Below are 21822 nucleotides of genomic sequence, written 5' to 3' on the forward strand. Positions count from 1 at the left end.
AACTTGCATGCAGTAAAATGCATTGTAGTCCAGACTGAAAGACTAATGCATTAAACCACAAAAGTATAGACTGTTCAAGTCCTTGCATATATTTGTTGTCTTCTAACCGACCCCATAAATGTGCTTTTTGGCTGTGACTGACCACGCAACCATCTGAATACCAAGGAGAATTCCTTCCCTGGTCATAATACTCTGGACGTGGACTACCCCTGAGTCTCCACTAGCCTTTTAAATTTGGGGGAGGGTGAGGATGATGTGGGGGGGCTCCACCGCTGTCATATCTTAAATTCCCGATGTCTGCCTTCTTGCCATTCTGTCCTCATTCCCACCATCTACTTCCCCGTTTAGTCCTAAGTCTGTCTTTTTTTCCATTTAATCACATCATGGTGTGACTGGAAGAGGTTCGCCTCTTCCTCCTTTGGTTCTCTCACCAGTTTCATTCAATCAGCACCTAACAGTCTCTTGCAGAGTTCATTTTTTCCAGGTTTGCCAAGTTTATTGGATAAACTAGCTGCAAAGACTCTCCATTGTCGTCTAATTGTGTGTTACATCTATTTCTAAAACCAAACTCTGCTGCCAGTTCACAGAAACATGCTAGTCTATCTTCAGACAGGGGGCACGCATGTGTCAACAGACTCATAGCAACCCACCTGCAAAGATTAAATGAGTTTAGGAAGCCCAATTAAGAATATAAGATTAGCAGGTCAACAATGTAAGAGTAACATGCAGCGTTCCATAAAATTTCAAGACCCTGAACTTCAAATGTAAGGGGGCCACTAAGGCTTTGATATCTCCAAAACTTGGTCCACCAAAATGAGAGAATTTCTTTAAGACCAGTGTAGCCACAAAGTTTATAACTTTTTATGGCTAGCACTAGTCTGGATAGTTATCACATTGTGTTCCTGCTTCAGAATGGTGAATATCCAGCAGAGTTTGGACTCCTTGTTTTCCCATTGATGTCCACTTAATTCCATTCTTCACCATTTTGTTTTCCTCTGGTAAAGTTGTGTCCCCTCTGTTTTTTGTTTAGGCTACAGACCGCCCTGTCATGGGTGTGAACGGGTTGGATGTGGCAGGTTTAAGACCTTTTGACTTGGTCATTCCCTTCACCATTAAAAAGGGAGAGATCACAGGTATGGGGGAAATTTGGGGTTTTAAGACTCTCTGACCCAGTAAATAAAGACTTTTAATTTTATTTAATGTACTTTGGTTTTACCTCTGACCTTGACCCCATTTTTAAAGTTCTATTAACCTTTGAACTTTGTCAATACCTTAGTACATTACGCTGCAGAATATGATGGTGCTAAATAAATTGAGAATTGTTGGGCTTTAATCTGTTACTACTATTACTCATTTTCAAAGCTATAATTTCCCCATTTGTCTAGTTTGAACAAATTAGCAGTATGCTGGAGAGACTACATTGAAAATATACAAATGTTTTTGTTTCCTTTGTATTGTAGGAGAAGTCCGCATGCCATCTGGTAAGGTGGCCAAGCCAGACATCACAGACAACAAGGATGGAACCGTCACGGTCAGATATGCTCCCACCGAAGCTGGACTACATGAGATGGACATCAAATATGATGGCATGCACATCCCAGGTAGTTTGCCAAATAGGTCAACTGTCTGTCTGCTGCAGTTTATTTTTTCCTATTAGAATTCCTGAATTGTTTTACCAGGCTCAGTGATCCAAAAAATGCTTATTTTCCCCATCTAAATTGATCTCATTTTGGTTCCTAGGAAGCCCACTGCAGTTCTATGTGGATTATGTCAACAGCGGCCATGTCACAGCCTATGGTCCAGGTCTTATTCATGGCACCGTCAATAAGCCTGCTGTCTTTACTGTAAACACAAAGGATGCTGGTGAAGGTGAGTGCAAATATGCTCGGAATATGTATAGCGGTTGGCTGTAGCATATGGACAATGAAGTATCACTGACTGATTCTCATCGCTTAGGTGGCCTATCATTGGCCATTGAGGGTCCATCTAAAGCTGACATCAGCTGTACAGACAACCAGGATGGCACATGCACAGTTTCATATCTCCCTGTGCTGCCTGGGGACTACAACATCATTGTCAAGTATAACAACAAACACATTCCCGGCAGTCCTTTCGTTGCCAAAATCACAGGTAAGCTTCCTTTATATATATATATATATATATATTTGTTTCTTCCCACTTGTATTTTTGCAGTCGTTATATTAGTTTCAATACTTCTTCTTAAGCTGAAGCATCTTTCTATAATATGCTTGCAGGTGATGATACCATGCGTATGTCCCAGCTGAAGGTAGGATCCGCAGCAGATATTCCTCTGAACATCACAGAGACAGACTTGAGCCAGTTGACTGCTTCTGTGACCTCTCCTTCTGGAAGAGAAGAGCCTTGTCTGCTTAAGAGGCTTCGAAACGGTCACATTGGTAAGAATGCTCTACCTCATTGGAAAGCCACCATTAATGTCTTTGGGACAGCTGTGTCCCAAATTACTATACACAACCTCTCCATTTAGTACCACATCAAGGTCCCATTTGAATGTAGTATACAGCTCTCATTTGTATAGGAAGTCCCTGATCAAATATATTTCTTTAGTAATGTATACAATAATGCCGTCTTACCACTGTGCTAAAATCAGTCCATCTGCAGACCTGGAATCGGCAATTGTGAGCAGTGATATATTTTGGGTGACCATCACACTGCTTACACATTGAGCTGATCTGAAAACTAGAATAGCTTTTTAAATTATAAGTCACGAAAATGGCTCCCCAGAAGTCAAATTGCCATTTTCCAGCCAAAATCCTACTAATCCTAATTATACCCTGGAGGAAAACAAGGAGCACATGCTAAATCAAGCCCAGTGGCCAATGTTGGCACAGTTATGATAGTTGACTTCCACTGTCTTGAATTCCCTTCTCTCATCTAGGCCACATCAATCAGGTCCCAACAAAGATGAAGAGTTAAAGTTCTTGTTATCACTGGTGTGCCAAGATGTATCAAGCATTTAACCTGAAAATAAGATTAGATAATTGGCATAATATGTATATAATATCAGTTTAGTTAAAAGTAGGGCACCTGCTGCCTTAAATTATTTCTGCGTCATATAGATTACTTGGGCAGTAGGACTTGTGGCTCTTGCCAGAACCATTTCTTAACTTTCTTCTCTTACCCTACAGGCATTTCGTTTGTACCCAAGGAAACAGGAGAACACATAGTTAGTATAAAGAAGAATGGCCTGCATATACCAAACAGCCCCATCACGGTGATGATCAGTCAGTCGGAGATTGGTGATGCCAGCCGAGTAATAGTGTCCGGCCAGGGTCTAACTGAAGGGCGAACGTTTGAGCCTTCGGAATTCATCATTGACACTAGAGAAGCAGGTGAGTTTTTAAGATTGACTGTTTTAATTGGTGTATGTAACATAAAACATAAAATCACCTTGCATTTATAGGCAGCACTACTGGTTTGGGTATTTGTGTCCCTTGACAAAAATGTCTCTGCTTCACTTGCTGATATATTCACCATTCCCACCACAAAGCCCCTTAGGTGGCCTTCTGAGCAAGTATGGTGGCCACAGTAGGCTGTTGCTCAGTGTGTAGTTAATGTACTGTAAGTGATATGAAAAGAGCTGTTAAATTGGTTATGAATCTTACTTGGTAAGAATGTTTTGGCTTTGGGAGTAGATATGATGGGAGGGCTTTCTTGAGATCATAGTCCTTTGAAAGTGCTTTCAAAGCCATTCTGCTTAAATGGTTACTTTCATGTGTTCAGAACACATGGTGGCTGCGCAAAAGTCTGGAAAACATTAGTATGGATTTCAGTTGTAGTAGGTTTTGCCCTTTAAGCCAATACTGAATCTTTCCTACAGGCTATGGAGGACTCAGTCTGTCCATTGAAGGTCCAAGCAAAGTGGATATCAATACAGAGGACTTGGAAGATGGAACATGCAAGGTGACCTACTGTCCAACGGAGCCAGGAAACTATATAATAAACATTAAGTTTGCAGACCAACATGTGCCAGGTATGTACAGAGTTAAATACTGCTGGGTTACCTGTGAGCAAGAAATGCCATTCCCTGAAAGGGATCTGAAACTGCACCGTGTGAATAACACTTTTGTGTTCTTTAGGGAGTCCCTTCTCTGTTAAAGTCACAGGAGAAGGCAGGATGAAGGAGAGTATCACACGGAGACGCACTGCCCCATCTGTGGCTAACATCGGAAGCCAGTGTGATCTCAGCCTGAAAATACCTGGTAAGGACGTAAAAGTAGACTTTGTCCGGGCTGAATGTACTGCTCCAGCTCATGGTCACTGTTACACAAGCAGCTGCACATTCAAAGCAATACTGTTCTTCTGTAGACCTGTAAAATTCTGGTTTGGATGGTTCTCGGCCTAACTTCTCCACGGGTCTCTATACATTCCAGTATTACTAGGTGATGGAAATGGTCATTGAATGTTATGACTTTTGTTCCCACAGAGATCAGCATCCATGACATGACTGCTCAGGTCACAAGCCCCTCTGGGAAAATTCATGATGCAGAAATCATGGAGAGCGATAACAATACCTACTGCATTCGGTTTGTCCCCACCGAGATGGGTGTTCACACAGTCAGCGTCAAGTATAAGGGTCAGCATGTGCCTGGAAGTCCCTTCCAGTTTACAGTTGGTCCTCTTGGTGAGGGTGGTGCCCATAAAGTGAGAGCTGGGGGTCCTGGTCTGGAGAGAGCAGAGGTTGGAACACCAGGTAAGGGTATGACTTGTCTGAATTAAGCCGTCACCTTCTACTGTATTATACCTTGTCAGGGTGTGTCTGTGCTCTTCTAGAGCAATTACATGAATGGGTACAATTGAGATTTAAAGGCTTGGTCATACTTTGGTCAACTTCAAACATGATGGCTTGAAAAATCTAAAATAGATGTTGGCTGGGACTAGAAATAGAATCTCCAAAGTATGTGCTAAGAAATTGTATGTTAAAGGCCACCAGCTTGAGAACCGATGTATAATCAAGGTTATGAGTTGAGATATTCATGAGGGCGGTTTAAAATTTGGGAAAATGTACCTAGCTGCCCCTGCTTTAAGAGTGTTAGGAATGTGAAAGTTCTAGAACCGTCCAGAAATGCTAATGCAATGGCTGCCTAAATGTTTCTTATTTCTGCTCCTCCTTAAGCTGAATTCAGTATCTGGACACGTGAGGCTGGAGCTGGTGGTCTCTCCATTTCTGTGGAGGGTCCCAGCAAAGCTGAAATTGCATTCGAAGACAGGAAAGATGGATCCTGTGGTGTGTCCTACATTGTTCAGGAGCCTGGTACGTTTGAACAAGAGACATTTCCAGTTTAAATGTAGATTATTGGCATGTTTCTATGGGCAGGGGCATTGATTCAATTTAAAAAACAGCTTTTAAAGGCCAATTTCTTTCTTTGGTCAGTAGACTGGTATTTAATTTGGATCCTGATTAAATGTAATTTCCTCTAGGCCAATGTTTAATTATTTGCATCACCCTGAAGACCTTTTTAGCTCTTAATTTCATAACACATTTCATAATACCGCTAGTATTCCATTCTATTAGATGAGCACCAACAATAAGCAGTTAATCGTCCAGTTTCAAAGTACATTCTGGTCCTGTGTGCTGTTACAAGTGAAATGCTTGTGTTTGGCTTGGAACAAAACTGATGTTTTATGTTCTTTCCTAGGTGATTATGAAGTCTCTGTGAAGTTTAATGATGAACACATCCCAGACAGCCCATTTGTGGTGCCGGTTGGATCCGCCTCAGACGATGCACGCCGACTCACTGTTTCTAGTCTTCAGGTGAGGCACTGGGAAAAACGTTAGCCCTTCATGGCTGGGCAGAGAATATGCCTCCTGAGCAGCTGTAAGAGCCCAACGGTAGTGGCCTTCTCGGTGGCAAAGTGTTGCCCTGCATATCTTTGTCACTGATACGGCAGAAACTTACTTCAGGCTAGGTACCTGCAAGGGCTGTTCCACCAAAATACTATAGAGTGAAGCTGAGGTGGTCAGGTACCCATTTATGTTGGCAGAGTGAGATTGCAAGTGCTGCCATCTGTAGGTAATATGGGAAATTACACCCAGGCTTTCCTAGTGTATGCTTTTCCAGACTAATTCTTTATCCACCAATTTTTAATCTGTGGATTGAGAAACTAATAAACCACAGTTAAGTTCAATTTAGAATATTTCAACCCAAAGCGTAATCTTTTGAAAGGCCAGTGGGAATGCAAACTGTGTCCCCTGACACTGCAATGGTTATAGCTCACTGCAGGTCGGCACTGGCCCCGTTTCTCTAAATGCTCTAGGATATCCTAGCATCCACTGGTCCACCAGCTAGTACAGGTCCTTCTCCCAGCTGACTCAGGAGGCTCTCGTGTTTTTCTCGTGTCTTTCTTAAAGGCTTCTAACAGGAATGAACTTGCCGTTATGCTGCTGTTGGGGAAAACAAACCCTGGTATCTGTTTAAAGAGGAAGGGAATGGGGGATCAGATCCATGGCTGCAGCTCTGTGTGATTGAGAAGGCTTCATAGATCCTACATTAACGTATTCTCCCGTGCAACTAGCATCTTCATTAAGAGCCAGTGTGGTCATTGCAACTGCTTAATGCAATGTCCCATAGAACTCTTCTTTAATGACCATGTGTCTTCAGATCACGGGTTCCATGATTCTTGCATTCTGGCATAATGTAAAATGGCAGCCAAAATGCTTTGTTGCAAGACTATGCTAATCTAATTATCTAATTCGTACCTCTTTTTGCTAGATACGATGTCTTATTGTCTACATAAAACAATATACATGCCCTTTAAATATAACAGAAGTGCACCAACTCCCCAAAAAGCTATTGTAGTCCTCTCCCCTCCACAGTCTGTAATGCCATGCTCTCCCACTAGAGTTCTCCCTTCCTCATTAAACTGAGCCCAGGGCAGGTAAGTCTGTTTGATGACCTTACCTATATTTTGTTTCCCCCATTTGGAATGCTTCTAAATTCTGTGATGATTTTTTAGGAGTCAGGGTTAAAGGTCAACCAGCCAGCCTCTTTTGCAGTAAGTCTTAATGGTGCCAAAGGAGTTCTAGATGCCAAAGTTCATAGTCCTTCAGGAGCACTGGAAGAGTGCTGTGTGACGGAGATTGATGAAGGTGAGATATCTGGGAGGTGGGTAGGTTCTGGGAAACTATTGCCGAATGAGAACGGCGAACACGAGACTAAATCTGAACCTCCAAAAAAAAAAAAAGCCAATGGCAACCTTTGGGGATCTGTAATATTGCCTCAAAGCGAAACTTTACTTGCTAACATGGCTGCAATGGGAAACTATGGCTTTCCACTATGACCAATCTTTTTGTGATAGGGTCAACGCCGTCTTTGCTGCTCTATGTTCTGTTTGATTTATACACGGCAGTTTCGTCTTACGTGACAATACAGCCAGTATACGCACTTTAATGCATGCGATTAGCCAAGTGTCCCCTTTTAATACTTCCCCTATGCCGTCTTTCCCTGCCCTCGTAGCTCCTGGGCACGCGGGACCCAAACTCTGCTTTCATCAACAAATAAAATAGCTAGTGGTGCCTTAAACAATGGACTCTTACACACAGAATGATCACCAATTTGACTCCACTTATTTGTTTTTCTTAGATAAATATGCTGTACGTTTCATTCCTCGTGAAAATGGACTTTACCTAGTTGATGTTAAATTCAATGGTTCCCACATTCCTGGTAGCCCCTTCAAAATCAGAGTGGGAGAGCCAGGGCAAGCTGGAGATCCTGGCATGGTGTCTGCATATGGTGCTGGTTTAGAAGGAGGAACCACAGGTAAGGTCATCTGTTTGCATTGGAGTAGAACCATTAAGTCCAAGTAAAAGGAACGCCTACAAAATAAAAACTCACCCCCCCCCCCAACTCTGCCCACAGGCAATCCTGCAGAATTCATTGTGAACACTTCAAATGCTGGAGCTGGAGCACTCACGGTTACAATTGACGGACCATCCAAGGTCAAAATGGACTGCCAAGAGTGTGCAGAAGGTTACAAGGTCATCTACACCCCCATGGCTCCTGGTAGCTACCTGATTTCCATCAAATATGGAGGCCCCTATCATATTGTTGGAAGTCCATTTAAAGCTAAGGTTACTGGTGAGTACAGTAGCATTATGCCCTGTAAGAGATATGCCTATATTTCTACTACATCTCGTTTTGGAAGATTTCTCTTGTGACCTTTTGACCCTGCTTAATGACCAGTTAAGAAGCCCGCATAATCGTGTGTTTCTCGTTTTTAGGACCTCGTCTCGTCACCAGCCATAGCCTTCATGAATCCTCATCAGTATTTGTAGAGTCTGTCTCAAAATCCGAAGCTTTTGCACAACAGGCAGCACTCCCCAAAGTATCCTCTGATGCAAGTAAAGTGGTGGCCAAAGGTCTGGGTCTCAACAAAGCCTTTGTAGGCCAAAAGAATTCATTCACAGTCGACTGCAGCAAAGCTGGTAGGTATCCAGTAGATATTCAGCTAAACTAATTCCTCCTCAATATTTTTGTATTTATGCCTTTTTTTTTTTTTTTGTAGCCAATAAGCAAAAAGACAAAATAAAAGCTAATATTTAAATGGTTGTTTGACTTGACAAGGAGTAGCCTGGTTGGAAAAAATCTCCAATTTTCTTTTATGGCAGTGCTAATAAAGTCCTGCTTGTCTAATGAAATACTTTCCTCTAGACTTTCATTAGGCGGAATGTCTGTCTGCGTGACTGTAACGAAGCCGATCTTGTTTATCACAAATCTTTATGAGTGTTTCTGATACGATAACCAAGCTAGAACCGACATGACAATATGCACCTGCCTGAAATCATTAATAACTACAGCTGATTTTAAGATGGCATCATTTTGTGGGGGGAAAAAGCTGGTTTTGGGTTTTTGTGATACTAGTAATAAGGTTAACCTGCTCTTCTCCATTCTAGGTAATAATATGCTGCTTGTTGGTGTTCACGGCCCAAAAACACCATGTGAAGAGATCGTGGTGAAACATCTTGGAAATCGTCTGTACAATGTCACGTACCTCCTGAAGGACAAGGGCGACTACATCCTGGTTGTCAAATGGGGTGATGAGCACATTCCAGGCAGCCCCTACCATGTGTCTGTGCCATAAGCCCCCATCCACTGTCACCCCTTGCCCCAAACCCCCTACCCTCCATGTGTTCTCTGTGCCTGTCTTGCGTACAGCTGCCCTACTCAATTCTCCCGATTTGTGACTGAGGGGTTACAAGTTTTAGGGTCTTGCTTAGCTGGTTCCTGGTTAATGTAATGACCATATTAACCCCAGTGGCACTGAAGGGGCAAAGTGTGTGAGTGGGGTGCATTAGATTCTGTGGAGAGGGAAGTAGGATGGTTGGATACGCTGAAAAGCAGCTTTGTGATGAACATGGCACTTTTATTATGTAAACGTAAGAGCGCTGCTGATATCAGATGGGTCCAGATCATCCCTGTCGGAGGGCTGCTTTGTATGCCACATGCTCCTGTTGTGCTGTCCTGCCCCTTGTATTTGTTTACATTTGTCTGTTCTTAGCATAGACTCCTTGTAGGGGGGATAAGGGATCTCCAAGTTGGCAAACTGCAATTTTAGGTGCTGAGAGGGTGGGTAGGAGACCAAATGGAGCAACCAAAATGTCAGGACCGTTTACAAAACTTTTAAAACCTTTCCCCATCCACTTTTTTAGAAACTTGAGTTTTCCAATAAACGTCTGATAGGATGTTACTTGAGTGGAAAAATCCAAGCCAAAATACCCCTTCCCGATTTATAAAAAGAACCACTAACTGGTAGGCTCCGTATCAGCGTCTGCTTTTCCTTCACTTTGATTTGTTCCAGACTAACTTGCTGATGGTTTCTTCATGTGCCCTGTCCCCCTACCCTCTTCACCCTACTACCCCATTTATAAAAACTCTGTTTGTGTTTTAATGTCTGTCCTGTGATCTGGGTTAGCTCTGAGATGCTTTGTTGGGTTGCTTTAATGGATTATCTGCCCAAGGCCATTCCAACCAGTTTGCTTCTAGTTAACCAAATCTTCGTCTTAAATTTTTTTTTTTTTTTTCTAAAATTATGATTTATTTTTTTGTTGTGCACGACTACAGTACTTGGCTCTTAATGATAACAATAAAATTCAGCTTTTAATCTTCGATTGGGTATTTATTGCAGTGTATTTATTTTATACGTTTTTTTTTCTGCCATGTTGGGTTTAAAAGTTCCACACACTTCTCAAAATGTGTTCATAAAGTGTACAGCATTTCAGGTTACTAGGCTTTTCTCCTCCATGAATGGGGTGGTTCTTGAAGATGCTCTTGCAGTACAATCAGAGGTTTATGTGAGGTTTAAATATACGCTGTAAGCTTCGAGTACCCCTGAACCTCTAATGAAACTTAGTTTCATTATCTGGGGGTGTTCTTTAAGAGTTTGAAACAGTCTATAGTCCTTACTTGCATTGATCTGGATGGAGGCAAAGTAAATGTCCTTCGATGTACATACAAATTCTACCCAGAAGGGATCATTGCTTCAAGGCTTGTGATGGAATTCACTTGCATTAAAAATGAGATTAAGGCAAAATCAGGGCAAATAAAATAATGCTGATATGAAAACATAATAATGAACACGATGCCTTCACTACAGTGACACGCATGCAATAGCTGTGTTGACATAAGATGTATACAATATACATAAAAGGTACACCCTTCATTCATGATGCATGTGGTTTCTTGAAGGCCCCATTGTCCTTTTTTGCCAACTTCTGTCGCATCTTTTTCTTTTCTAATGAAGTGTGACTCTAAAATCCTGCGTAAGTCTTTTCTCCACCTGTACCCCTATTTTAACTTTGTATCCAAAATCCTACCTCGACAATGGTGCTCTTCGTTCCTTGATGTTTCATTGTTCAAAATGGGTTTCAGTTCATACACACGTGGAGCACTGTGCAGACTGTAGGATATTCTGCTCAATGAACTGACAAGGGCAAGGAACATCAAGGACCCCTGTGTGGCCAGCGTCACCGGCTCGAGGAAGCTGCCCTGAGATCAGCAGACGGACATAACAGGCACCGGTTATAATCAAGAGCTGTTCAGCCATCACCTGTTTGGCACCAGAGTGGGAGAGAAAAAAGATTTAGATAAAGATGCATTATACCAGGGGTGTCCAAGTTTTTTCTGCAGTGGGCCACTTCATCAGAATTGTATACGTCCGCGGGCCGCACTCATTTTTCACTGACAAAAAATTTAATAAAATATGCGGATTAAAATAAAGTAAAATGGCACAAAACCTTTACTCTTCCTCTCACTGATTTCTGGGCCTAGAAAGTTTTGCGACTACAAATTCAGGATTCCCTAGATTTATTCTAGGGATGAACTAAAATGAAAATTCTGGACCAAAACATTCAGGGTTCACTTGGCCAAAACCGAAAATGACCCCCACCTTTAAAAATAATAATAAAAAACTCACATTTTTAATAAAAGTAGGTAACGCACAATTGGACAGAATTAGCAATATGACTTGGCATGATAGGAGTGTGATTGCTAATAGCAATCACACTCCTATCATACCCAGGCAACCAGTAAATTCTGGTACCTAGGCATGATGGGACTGTCCTCACTGTGATTGCTATTAGCAATCACACTCCTATCATGCCAAGTCAGCCAGTACATGCTGGTACAGGGTGGCTGTAAGTGATGTGCAGACCCCATACTGCTGGCAGCATCACTGCACAAGGGGGGCAGCTAGCTAGGTTTCAGCATGTACTGGCTGACTTGGCATGATAGGAGTGTGATTGCTAACAGCAGTCACAGTCCCATCATGCCTAGGTTCCAGCACTTACACATCCATCCAGTAAATGCTGGAACCTAGGCATGATGGGACTGTGATTGCTGTTAGCAATCACACTCCTATCATGCCAAGTCAGCCAATACACGCTGGTACAGGGTGGCTGTAAGTGATGTGCAGACCCCATACTGCTGGCAGCCTCAATACACAAGAGGGGCAGCTAGCCAGGTTTCAGCATGTACTGGCTGACTTGGCATGATAGGAGTGTGATTGCTAACAGCAATCACAGTCCCATCATGCCTAGGTTCCAGCACTTACACATCCATAAAGTAAATGCTGGAACCTAGGCATTATGGGACTGTGATTGCTGTTAGCAATCACACTCCTATCATGCCAAGTCTGCCAGTACATGCTGGTACAGGGTGGCTGTAAGTGCAGACCCCATACTGCTGGCAGCATCACTACACAAGGGGGGCAGCTGGCCAGGTTTCAGCATGTACTGGCTGACTTGGCATGATAGGAGTGTGATTGCTAACAGCAATCACAGTCCCATCATGCCTAGGTTCCAGCACTTACACATCCATGCTATCACACACACACTCATTTATTCATATAATCATTCAATCACAGATTCATTCCCTCAATCACACACACTCATTCAAACACCCTCCCCACCCCCTTACCTGCACTGCAGCTCCTCGATGCCGCTCACAGACTTCAGCAGGGGGCGCGGCCTCCCTCTGCCTTCTCTGCTAAAGCACAGAGGAAGTAGGATGTCACGTGAACTCCGCTTCCTCTGTGCAGTCCAGAAGACCCTCCCACAAGTAAGTAGCAGGGCTTGAGGTGCGGCTCGCGTAAGATCGGTTGCCCTGGCTGCCGATCTTACGCGGGCCGCACCTCGAGGTCTCGCGGGCCGCATGTTGGACGCCCCTGCATTATACCCTTTTTTGGCTTCAACTTCCAATTGGTAACTATTTTAATGTAAAGACACAAACAGCTGTGCATTAACGTTCTCAGCTTTGTTTTACTTGTTTATCCGTATTATGGACATCCAGACTAAAGTCCTTACTGTCAACATTGATAATACATTGCACGGCACCTGTCAAGCTCAATCGGACTGGCTTTTCAAAAATGTATAGTCAAGTCTAGGAGCTGAATCCAACTTTTAACCCAAACTTTCTTTGTTGAATAGACCCTTGTGTTAACACGATCTACTCAAGAAACTGAGTTCAATGATAATCCCATTGCATTGAGAGCTTTGCTTTTATTGTGTTATAGAATTTAGAGAATACATGAAACTATGGTGTCTTGGTTATGAAATTGTCCTAAGACAATAGCCTATGACCATTGTATGTTGCGCCATCGCTACAATCAATGACCAGACTACATGATATAGCCTTACCTCCTAAACCTACCTTTCTGCTACAGACCTGCAGGGAAAGGTAGGAATGAGGTCCTATTCTTCTTTTCTACCAACGCCAAAGCGTAGCACTGGAGACTGCCTTGGTGCCATTGCTGGGCTCAACTACTTCCTGATGGCCTCATTCAAGCTAACCGTACATCACTAAGGCTTACCATGCTCTCTGGATCAGGGATACCTTCAGCGCTCTATGCTGAAGAAGGGTTTTAACAGGTAAACTACAGCAAGAACAGTAAGCGAATATGAAGTAGCCATTTATTTAAGGAAATTATATAACTTGCTCTTTAAAAATTAATTTAGCCTAAAGGTGAATAGAGATTGGTTTTAACCCCCGTCTCAAAAATAACCAGGAAATTGAAATTCTTATATACACACTTTTTCAATTATTCATTGCAGTTCTTATTTTTATAATGGGAAAAATAAAATGAAAAATGCACGGGAAAAAATCTTTTAACGCTAGATTCCCGCACCAGAATATATATCTAACGGCCCCTCCTGGAAGTCCATCACAGTGAACTTAACAAATGTAATTGTAATGTTCACTTCTCCTAAGAGCCTTTTATTTTATTAGGTATACTGGTATCAACTAAACATTAATGATTCTGTACACTAGCGATAAAGCTAAATCCTGCTAGACTAATGACCGATTTCCATTTCATAAATCTGCCAGTGGTATCATTACGTGACTGAGAAAAAGGTTCCTTTATGACACATTACCCACCGAACGTGCATAAGGCTCTCTATTAGCACAATAAACAGCAAGGGGGGCATTGCTACAGTTACAAGGCCTTTAATGGCTGATGACATATGCTGTAAGTACCATGAAGTATTGGACAACTAAGATAAAACCTCTATTGACCGCTAGTTCTCAACTCTTGTGTCTGGGGGGTACTCTACGTCTGGATACATTGGGAGGTAACAGAGAGAGGGGATGGAGACCTGGGCAGGCTGCAGTGATGATGATGATGAGGAGAGAGAGTGTGTGTGTGTAGTGGTGTTGGCATGAGGAAGTGTGTATGTAAGGAAGAACTGTATGGCAGGAGAGTGTGTGAACATTTTGTGTTAGCGTGAGTGTGTGTCACCATGGTGACTAAATACCATGGTGTTAGCATTTGTCTGCATGTAACTGTAATGGTGTTAGCCAGGGTTGAGCCTAGGGTTAGCAGTGCGAGGAAGATTGTGTGAGTATGTAAGAGTATGTGTGTTAGTATGTGCAGTTTTGTTATTGAGGAAAGAATTATTGCCCCCCGGGTGCTGCTTACTTCTGGCACAGCAGTCTAAAACCACATTTCATCTTCCATGAGCAGGAACTCTCCCCTTTCTCTGCGTTTTAATTTGCATTATTAGGCACGGTGTTTCAATGATGCATTTTGTTATGAAGTATTATATTCAGCTAAGTAGGTGGAACAGCTTATTGATACACACTGTATGTACCGTTTATATACAGTTTGGGGCAATCACCCCATACCTAAAACATCTGATAACAGGAAAAAGGACTTACATGTGGTTCACCTTCATTTATAAGCGGAATCTTCTCGTTGGAAACAACAGGTTTCTTCCCCGAGCCACTGGACAAAAGGGGACTCTCTTCTGATGTGGGGACTTCAGAACCCTCCTGAGCCAGTACTGGGTTAACAGGAGTCTCCACGAAAACAAAAAGCTGGTCCAGGCACCTTCTGAGGTCATCCTGAAGAAAATATAAATATGTGTTCCATAAATGGAGCGTTCACTAGATCATATCCCCAACATTTTGGATGGCCAAAGTGGTACCCAGGGGTGCCAGGGCAGAACCATCCAGCTACATTAACATCCATTGAAGCAGAGCACGGGATATGACATCACACTGTGGCGCCCTACTTTAATACATCACATATGAGCTGAGGTTAAGATCTGTTTCAAAAGCACAGACCTCAATCAGTTCCACGGCTCATTGGGCCGGTTATGGGATATCCTCTAATCTCCCGAACAAGCCCATAATCCTCACTGCCTGTAACCATGGAAATCAGGACTATCCTGCTTAAAACAGGACACTTGGAAGGTATGCTAAAGTGATGCCTCGTACCTTGACATATCACGCAGCCTACTTTCATGTCCACTGTGATTCTAATCTCCTTCAGTGGCTTCCACTTGTTACCAAATCACCAACGCACCCTACTACTCGGGTCCCACTTACCCGTCTCATGTTGGCCAAGAATTGAGAGAGTCTCTGCTGACAGCCCGAGAGGTGGAAGTAGATGAAGCAGAGCTGGACGTAAATGTGAAGGAACCAAAGCTCTGTCTACGACCGGAAACTCTTAAAGGGATGAACTTATTTAATTTACTAATTAAATAGTAATTAATTTACTAATAAATACTATTTTACTAATTAATCTGAAGGATTCCTTGGAAGCCACCTTAAGGTTTGGCAACCCACACTACAGCACCATATTAAGGCCATATGTATAACATTCTAAATATGGAGCTATCGCCATGGAAACAAACAGAATTGTAAATACAAATTTCCTATAGTTTGTGCTTCACATAGTTTGTTTTATTTGGTTTTTAAGATCCATGACAAAAGGTGACAACTATAATACATTAAACATGTCTTGCTCTGAAGTTTTCTGCTCAGAAGTAACTCCTGAACCAATCGACAACAATCAGCAACTCAACAGGAAGAGAGATAACATAACAGGAAGTAATAATCAAACAGATCCTAAAAGAAGGAAGTTAAGGCTGCGCCAAAGAGGGCTCACTAATGAATACATAAATGCGGACGACATTTCATGGGTTTATTAAGCGTACTGAACTGTAAAATGGAGGACCCGTTGTACAGCGCTGCGGAATATGATGGCGCTATATAAAACAATAAATGATCATTTGGGGAAAATGCCAGATGTGCTTTAAAGCTGGTGGATCCCTATAAACAGTTAAATCAATGACTGGACACATTCCGGATGTTAATGGGATTACTGAACACATGCGGCTCAGTCAGCCGGATATAAATGCTTGGAAATAAGTCTGTTGCAGGGTTAAGCGCTAAGCACCTCGCAGAATGTTCATGAACTACGGTTCCCATGATGCATAGCTAGCCTGTTGCTCCCTGAGTATAATAAGACCCATAACAGCAGTAGAGATGCTGCTTGTGTATTGAATAATGGTGGCACTGCGAAGTAGCCATCTAACCTACAGGGTCATGTAATGTGACCCCTCATACTAGCATGGTTTCCACTTCATGTGGTGAGGTGGACCCAGGTGCCTGACAGGTGAGCGTAAACGAGAGTGTTTTTATTCCCTGATGCAGAGGCTAGAGCCATGTGCCTATGGGCTCTGGAGGGGCTTAATCTGGCTCTATGCCTTACAGCATTTACTCATACCCTTAAACATTGCTTAAATTGAGTCCATAGGTGGTCTAGCAGTTTCTGTAGTGTAAATGCATTATTTAGAATTGATACAATTATAAAATAAATGTATTGATTCCTCAGCCTATGCTCATGTGAAATCATGGAACTGGTCCATGACCCAAAGGCATCTTCTTCTACTCCTTGCCATTCTCTTGCGGCCTTGTACATGGCACCATAGTGGCAGAAACACTAGCTTTAGCCCAGCTCTATCAGTGACGCTAAAGCTAGAACCCCGGATTCCTTGTTGGGATCCCTTAGCAGCCCTTTCACATTCAGTGTTCTAGGCCACCCAAAGTCGTTGCTTCTGCATTAAGAATGGAGACCAGAAAGTGACGTGGGTTTGTAAGCCCTTTTACACATACACAGTGTGTTATTTACTATCGGTTCTCCTAAGACTACTGCACAAAGGATACAGATGGCACACTGCAACACGTGCGCGACTGGTCACCGATTCCCAGGAGAACATTGCATTTCATGAAGATCTCGTTAGCAGCTGCCAGACTCAGGTCTGTGTTGACATTTATCTATCAAAATAGAAAAGGATAATCCATCTTCCCAGGGGCTACCAGCTATGAAAACCCTGCATGTCGTATAACACTTACTAGTGGGAGTTCACTCACCTTTTTTTGGTGTTGGTTGATGGTCAGAATGACCACCGAGGTCACAACGGTTGTAGCCACAGTGACGGGTATGCTGATCACCCAGCTATGGCCGTTTGTGAATATCTGTGCGGTGGTGTAAAGACTGAGCCATATAGAGACGTATAACACCTGAAAACATAATAGTGGTATAAACAGCTTGTGACGACCGCGTACTGACATCTACTCCGCCAGAACTCGTGTAGACTATCCGGCGAGTATTCAGTGGTTTAATGGACCTTCTCTCACCCCATGTTTGACATTAAGAAGTAGATTTACATAGCTTCTAAATCAAAAGAAATAAATGCCATATTTAAAGTGAAACCACTTGGAACGTAAATGCCAAGAGTTAGAACTGTTCCTAGTGCATCCTGGTCCATATCTGATCTGACTGAAAGAGGGGTCTTTTTCTTTGAATTTCAGAAATACTTGGATCTACAGAGTTCCTTGACCACGGAAGATTTAGTTTAAAATAAAATAATTTAAAATGCCCCTCAATTTATTAAATAAGGATTCCCTGTTGGACTTCATAAGTCTTTCCTAGTATGATGACTGTTTCTGCTTTCTGAACATGGAGTATAGACTCAGACACCAACGGTATAAATAATAGAGATAGAGAGCTCACCACCGCCAAAACAATTCCAAACCATCGGGAACTGAGGAAGATGTATCTCTGCAGCTCCGGTATCAGGGCCGACCTCCGCAGGGTATCCCTCAACTGAGCCATGGACACCTTAAAGAGAAAATGGGAAATCATGGGTTAAATCTCAGTATTTATCAACAGTATTTATCATACATTCTACGTGGTTGCAGAACCCTATGGCGTTGTCCCACTGGATCAAACCCCTTGGAGCACTGCTCACTAAATAGGCCAGTTTGGGGGAACAGAGGGCTCCCTTGTAACAAGTCCCAGAGCCCAGAACACACAATACGGGGCTTAATATAATACCTGGGGGAGCCCCAGCTCCGGCCCAAGACTTAATGCCGCCTGGGGCGAAGTTTAAAATGCCGCCTGAAGTAAACCCCCCCCCACCCTGCCGACGCCGGGGGGGGTGACATTTTAAACTTCGCCGACGCCATTATCTACCCCCTCCCTTTGTACTTACCTTTAAACAGTCCTGCAGCGAGTCTACTTGCTCTGCCACGGTGCCGGCTTGTAATGCTGAGCGCCGAAAATTGACGTCACTTCCGGCGCTCTGCATTATAAGCCGGCCCCGAGACCGAGCTAGAGGGCTCGCAGAGGAGAGAGAGAGGGGCGCCGAGCGGGTAAGCGAAAACCACTCGGCACCCCTCTCTCTCCTCCGCTTCAAGAAAAAAAAAGCGCCTGGGGCCCCAATTGCCCCACTCTGCTCCATTGTAGGGCCGGCCCTGGGGAGCCCACAGGCCTGGGGCAATCACGCCCTAAGACCCTTGTCTTGACCCTAAAAGCTAAGGATTATTAAATTGACAGGGCATGATTTAATGGTCATTTTGTGCATTTACACGTTACTATCTAAATGTTGGCAGGGATTGGCTGAATTGTCCCACATAATGAGGAAGCTGTCGATTTCCCTAAATCCAACAGAAAAATCCCTACGCGTACAGAGAACCCTGCGATCTGCATACCGCATGCAGTAATAAAGAAATAGTTTGTCCTCCAATCACCTGAACACCCCAGCCCTGCAGGCTCCGGAGACACTGTTCTGCGTGCTCCATTCCAGAGGCGTACGGGATGGCTGTCAGTAAGCGCCCGTTATACAGTCCTGGTAAAGGAAGAGATTATTAGTATTATTATTTTAAATTATTGCATTTTTTTTGCTACAAGAAAACTATCTTTTGCCAAAAATTCTCATCCAGACGTTGTGTTTGCAAAGAAACGCATGGTTCGAGACATACGTGAACATGAAGTTTTTAGTTCCTTGGTTTAGATCTTTAGGAAAATATCCCTTTATTCCATATTCCTCCAGCTGGTGCCGTAAGCACATGATAAGCACACGCCGCAGGAAAGGGACCGCTGTGCCGCCATTAATGTGAAACTAAACTCTGATGACACAGAAATCTTACAGTAAAGGGTTTTTTGTCTGCGAGAGACAAGCTTGTCCAAGTCCATTTACAGATGTATTTACGGTTTGCTCCCATTTTACCCTAGACCGGGCCCGTACCTGCCAACAGTCTTGAATTTGCAGGGAGAGTCCCTTTTTGTCTGAGACACGGACAGCCTAATCGCTGGGAAATGAGCTCCAGCTAGAATGGGGCGGAGCCTAAAGTAGGTGGGGTCACAGCACCACATAACTCTGCCTACTTTAGGCTCCATCGCTTTATGCCCGGGGACACCCGGAGGAGAAGTTGCATGCCCTAGGCATAACCCGGGCAGCGCCACCTGCCACCCCCTCCGCCCCGCTGTCCTTTCTGCTATGATGTCATATCCTGGCGCTCCACTTTCATAGGCACAGAAGGAACCTACAGAGGACAGTGCGGAGTCCTCCACTGCTTTAATGGACTGGTTCGGGGTAGTGATGCCACAGGGAGCCTAATCACCAAAATCACCTAAACTAAGAAACAAGGGACTCGATTTACTGATTCTTTTAAAACCCAGACTGAAAATGAATTCCTTTATACACTAAAACCCCTGATCTGCGCATGTTTATTTCATTACTGTGCTATAGATATACCTGGGAACTCTCTTGGGTTTTGATGCTTCTCAGGGTCACCATCTCTGTGTCGCGGCCACTCTCGCATCCCACTCCCCACCCACTTCCTCTCTGCCCATTGACGCCAGCGGATCACCTACCGATGGCAGCGGGACCACCAAACCCATGGCAGCGGACTGCCAACTTGCATTCAAAAAAGCCCTGTAGCCGGAGCCTGGATGTTCTCAGGTATGACAGACATGCTAGTAGTGGTTTATCAAAGTGGAACAGCATCTTTAGGGAGGGAGACCCGTTCTTTGATCTATCAGCCACCCGCCAGTCACTGTGTGGGTAACAAAGACTGGAATGATTTAGTCTAAAAGTTACCAGAGAGTACCAAGGAAGAGCCGGCACCCCCACCCCCCAGGCTGTACAGATTTGAATCCAGTATCAGAAGCTCTATGGATTTTACGTGCAATTCCACAAATAGCCACCAGGGCCAAAAGGACGTTGGATTGCATTTACACCCTAACTGGGGTTTATGAGTTTTTTTTTATGCAGTCCAATTTGGTGAATGTAGGCCGGGTGGGACTAGATAGTGTGCATTATGTGTGTTATGGACCCCTATATTACCAGGGTGGGCTTCCCTTTCCGAGATCTGCCAGCCCTCCTTTGGAATTTTTTTTTTTTTTATGAAGTTATATTATTTAAATGTACCCCACTCACCCGAGTAAAGGGAGACCAGTTTGGGACTTCCAGGACTCCTAGAATCTGACCCCCCATCCGGATAGTTCATGGTAGCATGTGCTTCACCCAACGGTAGTGCCAGGTCGCTCTGCAGATGGTTGCCGATGCCAGGACACATCCATCTCAGCTCGGTGTTACGATCCTGTATCGGTGACGATACGAGAAGAAACCAGAAATACATCAAGAATTTTATTTGTTACATTCTGAAATCCAGCAAATACAGTTCATGGATCAGCTCGTTTCCAGCACTGTATACAGTAATAACCCCCCCAGCGCTGTATACAGTAACATACCCCCCAGCGCTCTATACAGTAATAACCCCCCCAGCGCTGTATACAGTAATATACCCCCCAGCGCTGTATACAGTAATATAACCCCCAGCGCTGTATACAGTAATATACCCCCAGCACTGTATACAGTAATAACCCCCCCAGCGCTGTATACAGTAACATACCCCCCAGCGCTCTATACAGTAATAACCCCCCCAGCACTGTATACAGTAATATAACCCCAGAGCTGTATACAGTAATATAACCCCAGAGCTGTATACAGTAATAACCCCCACAGCGCTGTATACAGTAACATACCCCCCAGCGCTCTATACAGTAATAACCCCCCCAGCGCTGTATACAGTAATATACCCCCCAGCGCTGTATACAGTAATAACCCCCCAGCGCTGTATACAGTAATATACCCCCCAGCGCTGTATACAGTAATATACCCCCCAGCGCTGTATACAGTCATATACCCCCCAGCACTGTATACAGTAATATAACCCCAGAGCTGTATACAGTAATATACCCCCCTGCACTGTATACAGTAATATACCCCCCCTGCGCTGTATACAGTAATATACCCCCAAGCGCTGTATACAGTAATATACCCCCAGCGCTGTATACAGTAATATAGCCCCCCAGCGCTGTATACAGTAATATACCCCCCCAGCGCTGTATACAGTAATATACCCCCCCAGCGCTGTATACAGTAATGGCCCCCCAGCACTGTATACAGTAATGGCCCCCCAGCACTGTATACAGTAATGGCCCCCCAGCACTGTATACAGTAATATACCCCCCCAGCGCTGTATACAGTAATGGCCCCCCAGCACTGTATACAGTAATGGCCCCCCAGCACTCTATACAGTAATAACCCCCCAGTGCTGTATACAGTTATATCCCCCCAGCGCTGTATACAGTAATAACCCCCCAGCGCTGTATACAGTAATACATCCCCCAGCGCTGTATACAGTAATATAA

At 43.7% G+C, this 21822-nt stretch overlaps 2 protein-coding genes across 5 annotated transcripts in view; one reads left to right on the plus strand and one right to left on the minus strand.

Annotated features, from left to right (window-relative positions):
• The window catches only part of FLNA (filamin A), a 54800-nt gene extending 44655 nt beyond the window's left edge, over nucleotides 1–10145 (plus strand). For all 4 annotated transcript variants that reach the window (XM_053472378.1, XM_053472381.1, XM_053472380.1 and 1 more), the window contains 16 exons: nucleotides 1031–1133; nucleotides 1461–1601; nucleotides 1741–1869; nucleotides 1957–2130; nucleotides 2256–2417; nucleotides 3168–3371; nucleotides 3860–4012; nucleotides 4119–4241; nucleotides 4466–4732; nucleotides 5156–5293; nucleotides 5679–5794; nucleotides 6997–7129; nucleotides 7623–7799; nucleotides 7899–8117; nucleotides 8261–8464; nucleotides 8933–10145. In XM_053472378.1, the coding sequence (XP_053328353.1) occupies nucleotides 1031–1133; nucleotides 1461–1601; nucleotides 1741–1869; nucleotides 1957–2130; nucleotides 2256–2417; nucleotides 3168–3371; nucleotides 3860–4012; nucleotides 4119–4241; nucleotides 4466–4732; nucleotides 5156–5293; nucleotides 5679–5794; nucleotides 6997–7129; nucleotides 7623–7799; nucleotides 7899–8117; nucleotides 8261–8464; nucleotides 8933–9120 (2631 nt within the window). In that variant the 3' untranslated portion in view covers nucleotides 9121–10145. The remainder of the gene's footprint in view (nucleotides 1–1030; nucleotides 1134–1460; nucleotides 1602–1740; nucleotides 1870–1956; nucleotides 2131–2255; nucleotides 2418–3167; nucleotides 3372–3859; nucleotides 4013–4118; nucleotides 4242–4465; nucleotides 4733–5155; nucleotides 5294–5678; nucleotides 5795–6996; nucleotides 7130–7622; nucleotides 7800–7898; nucleotides 8118–8260; nucleotides 8465–8932) is intronic.
• Nucleotides 10146–10538: 393 nt separating this feature from the next.
• The window catches only part of TMEM268 (transmembrane protein 268), a 13977-nt gene continuing 2693 nt past the window's right edge, over nucleotides 10539–21822 (minus strand). The window contains exons 2-9 of the mRNA XM_053472383.1: nucleotides 20546–20708; nucleotides 18855–18952; nucleotides 17836–17943; nucleotides 17193–17342; nucleotides 16986–17096; nucleotides 15363–15434; nucleotides 14691–14876; nucleotides 10539–11085 (exon numbers count right to left, since the gene is read on the minus strand). Of these exons, the coding sequence (XP_053328358.1) occupies nucleotides 10909–11085; nucleotides 14691–14876; nucleotides 15363–15434; nucleotides 16986–17096; nucleotides 17193–17342; nucleotides 17836–17943; nucleotides 18855–18952; nucleotides 20546–20684 (1041 nt within the window). The 5' untranslated portion in view covers nucleotides 20685–20708 and the 3' untranslated portion in view covers nucleotides 10539–10908. The remainder of the gene's footprint in view (nucleotides 11086–14690; nucleotides 14877–15362; nucleotides 15435–16985; nucleotides 17097–17192; nucleotides 17343–17835; nucleotides 17944–18854; nucleotides 18953–20545; nucleotides 20709–21822) is intronic.

This window comes from Spea bombifrons, chromosome 8 (assembly GCF_027358695.1).
Source record: "Spea bombifrons isolate aSpeBom1 chromosome 8, aSpeBom1.2.pri, whole genome shotgun sequence".
In the NCBI taxonomy this organism is placed as follows: Eukaryota; Metazoa; Chordata; class Amphibia; order Anura; family Pelobatidae; genus Spea; species Spea bombifrons.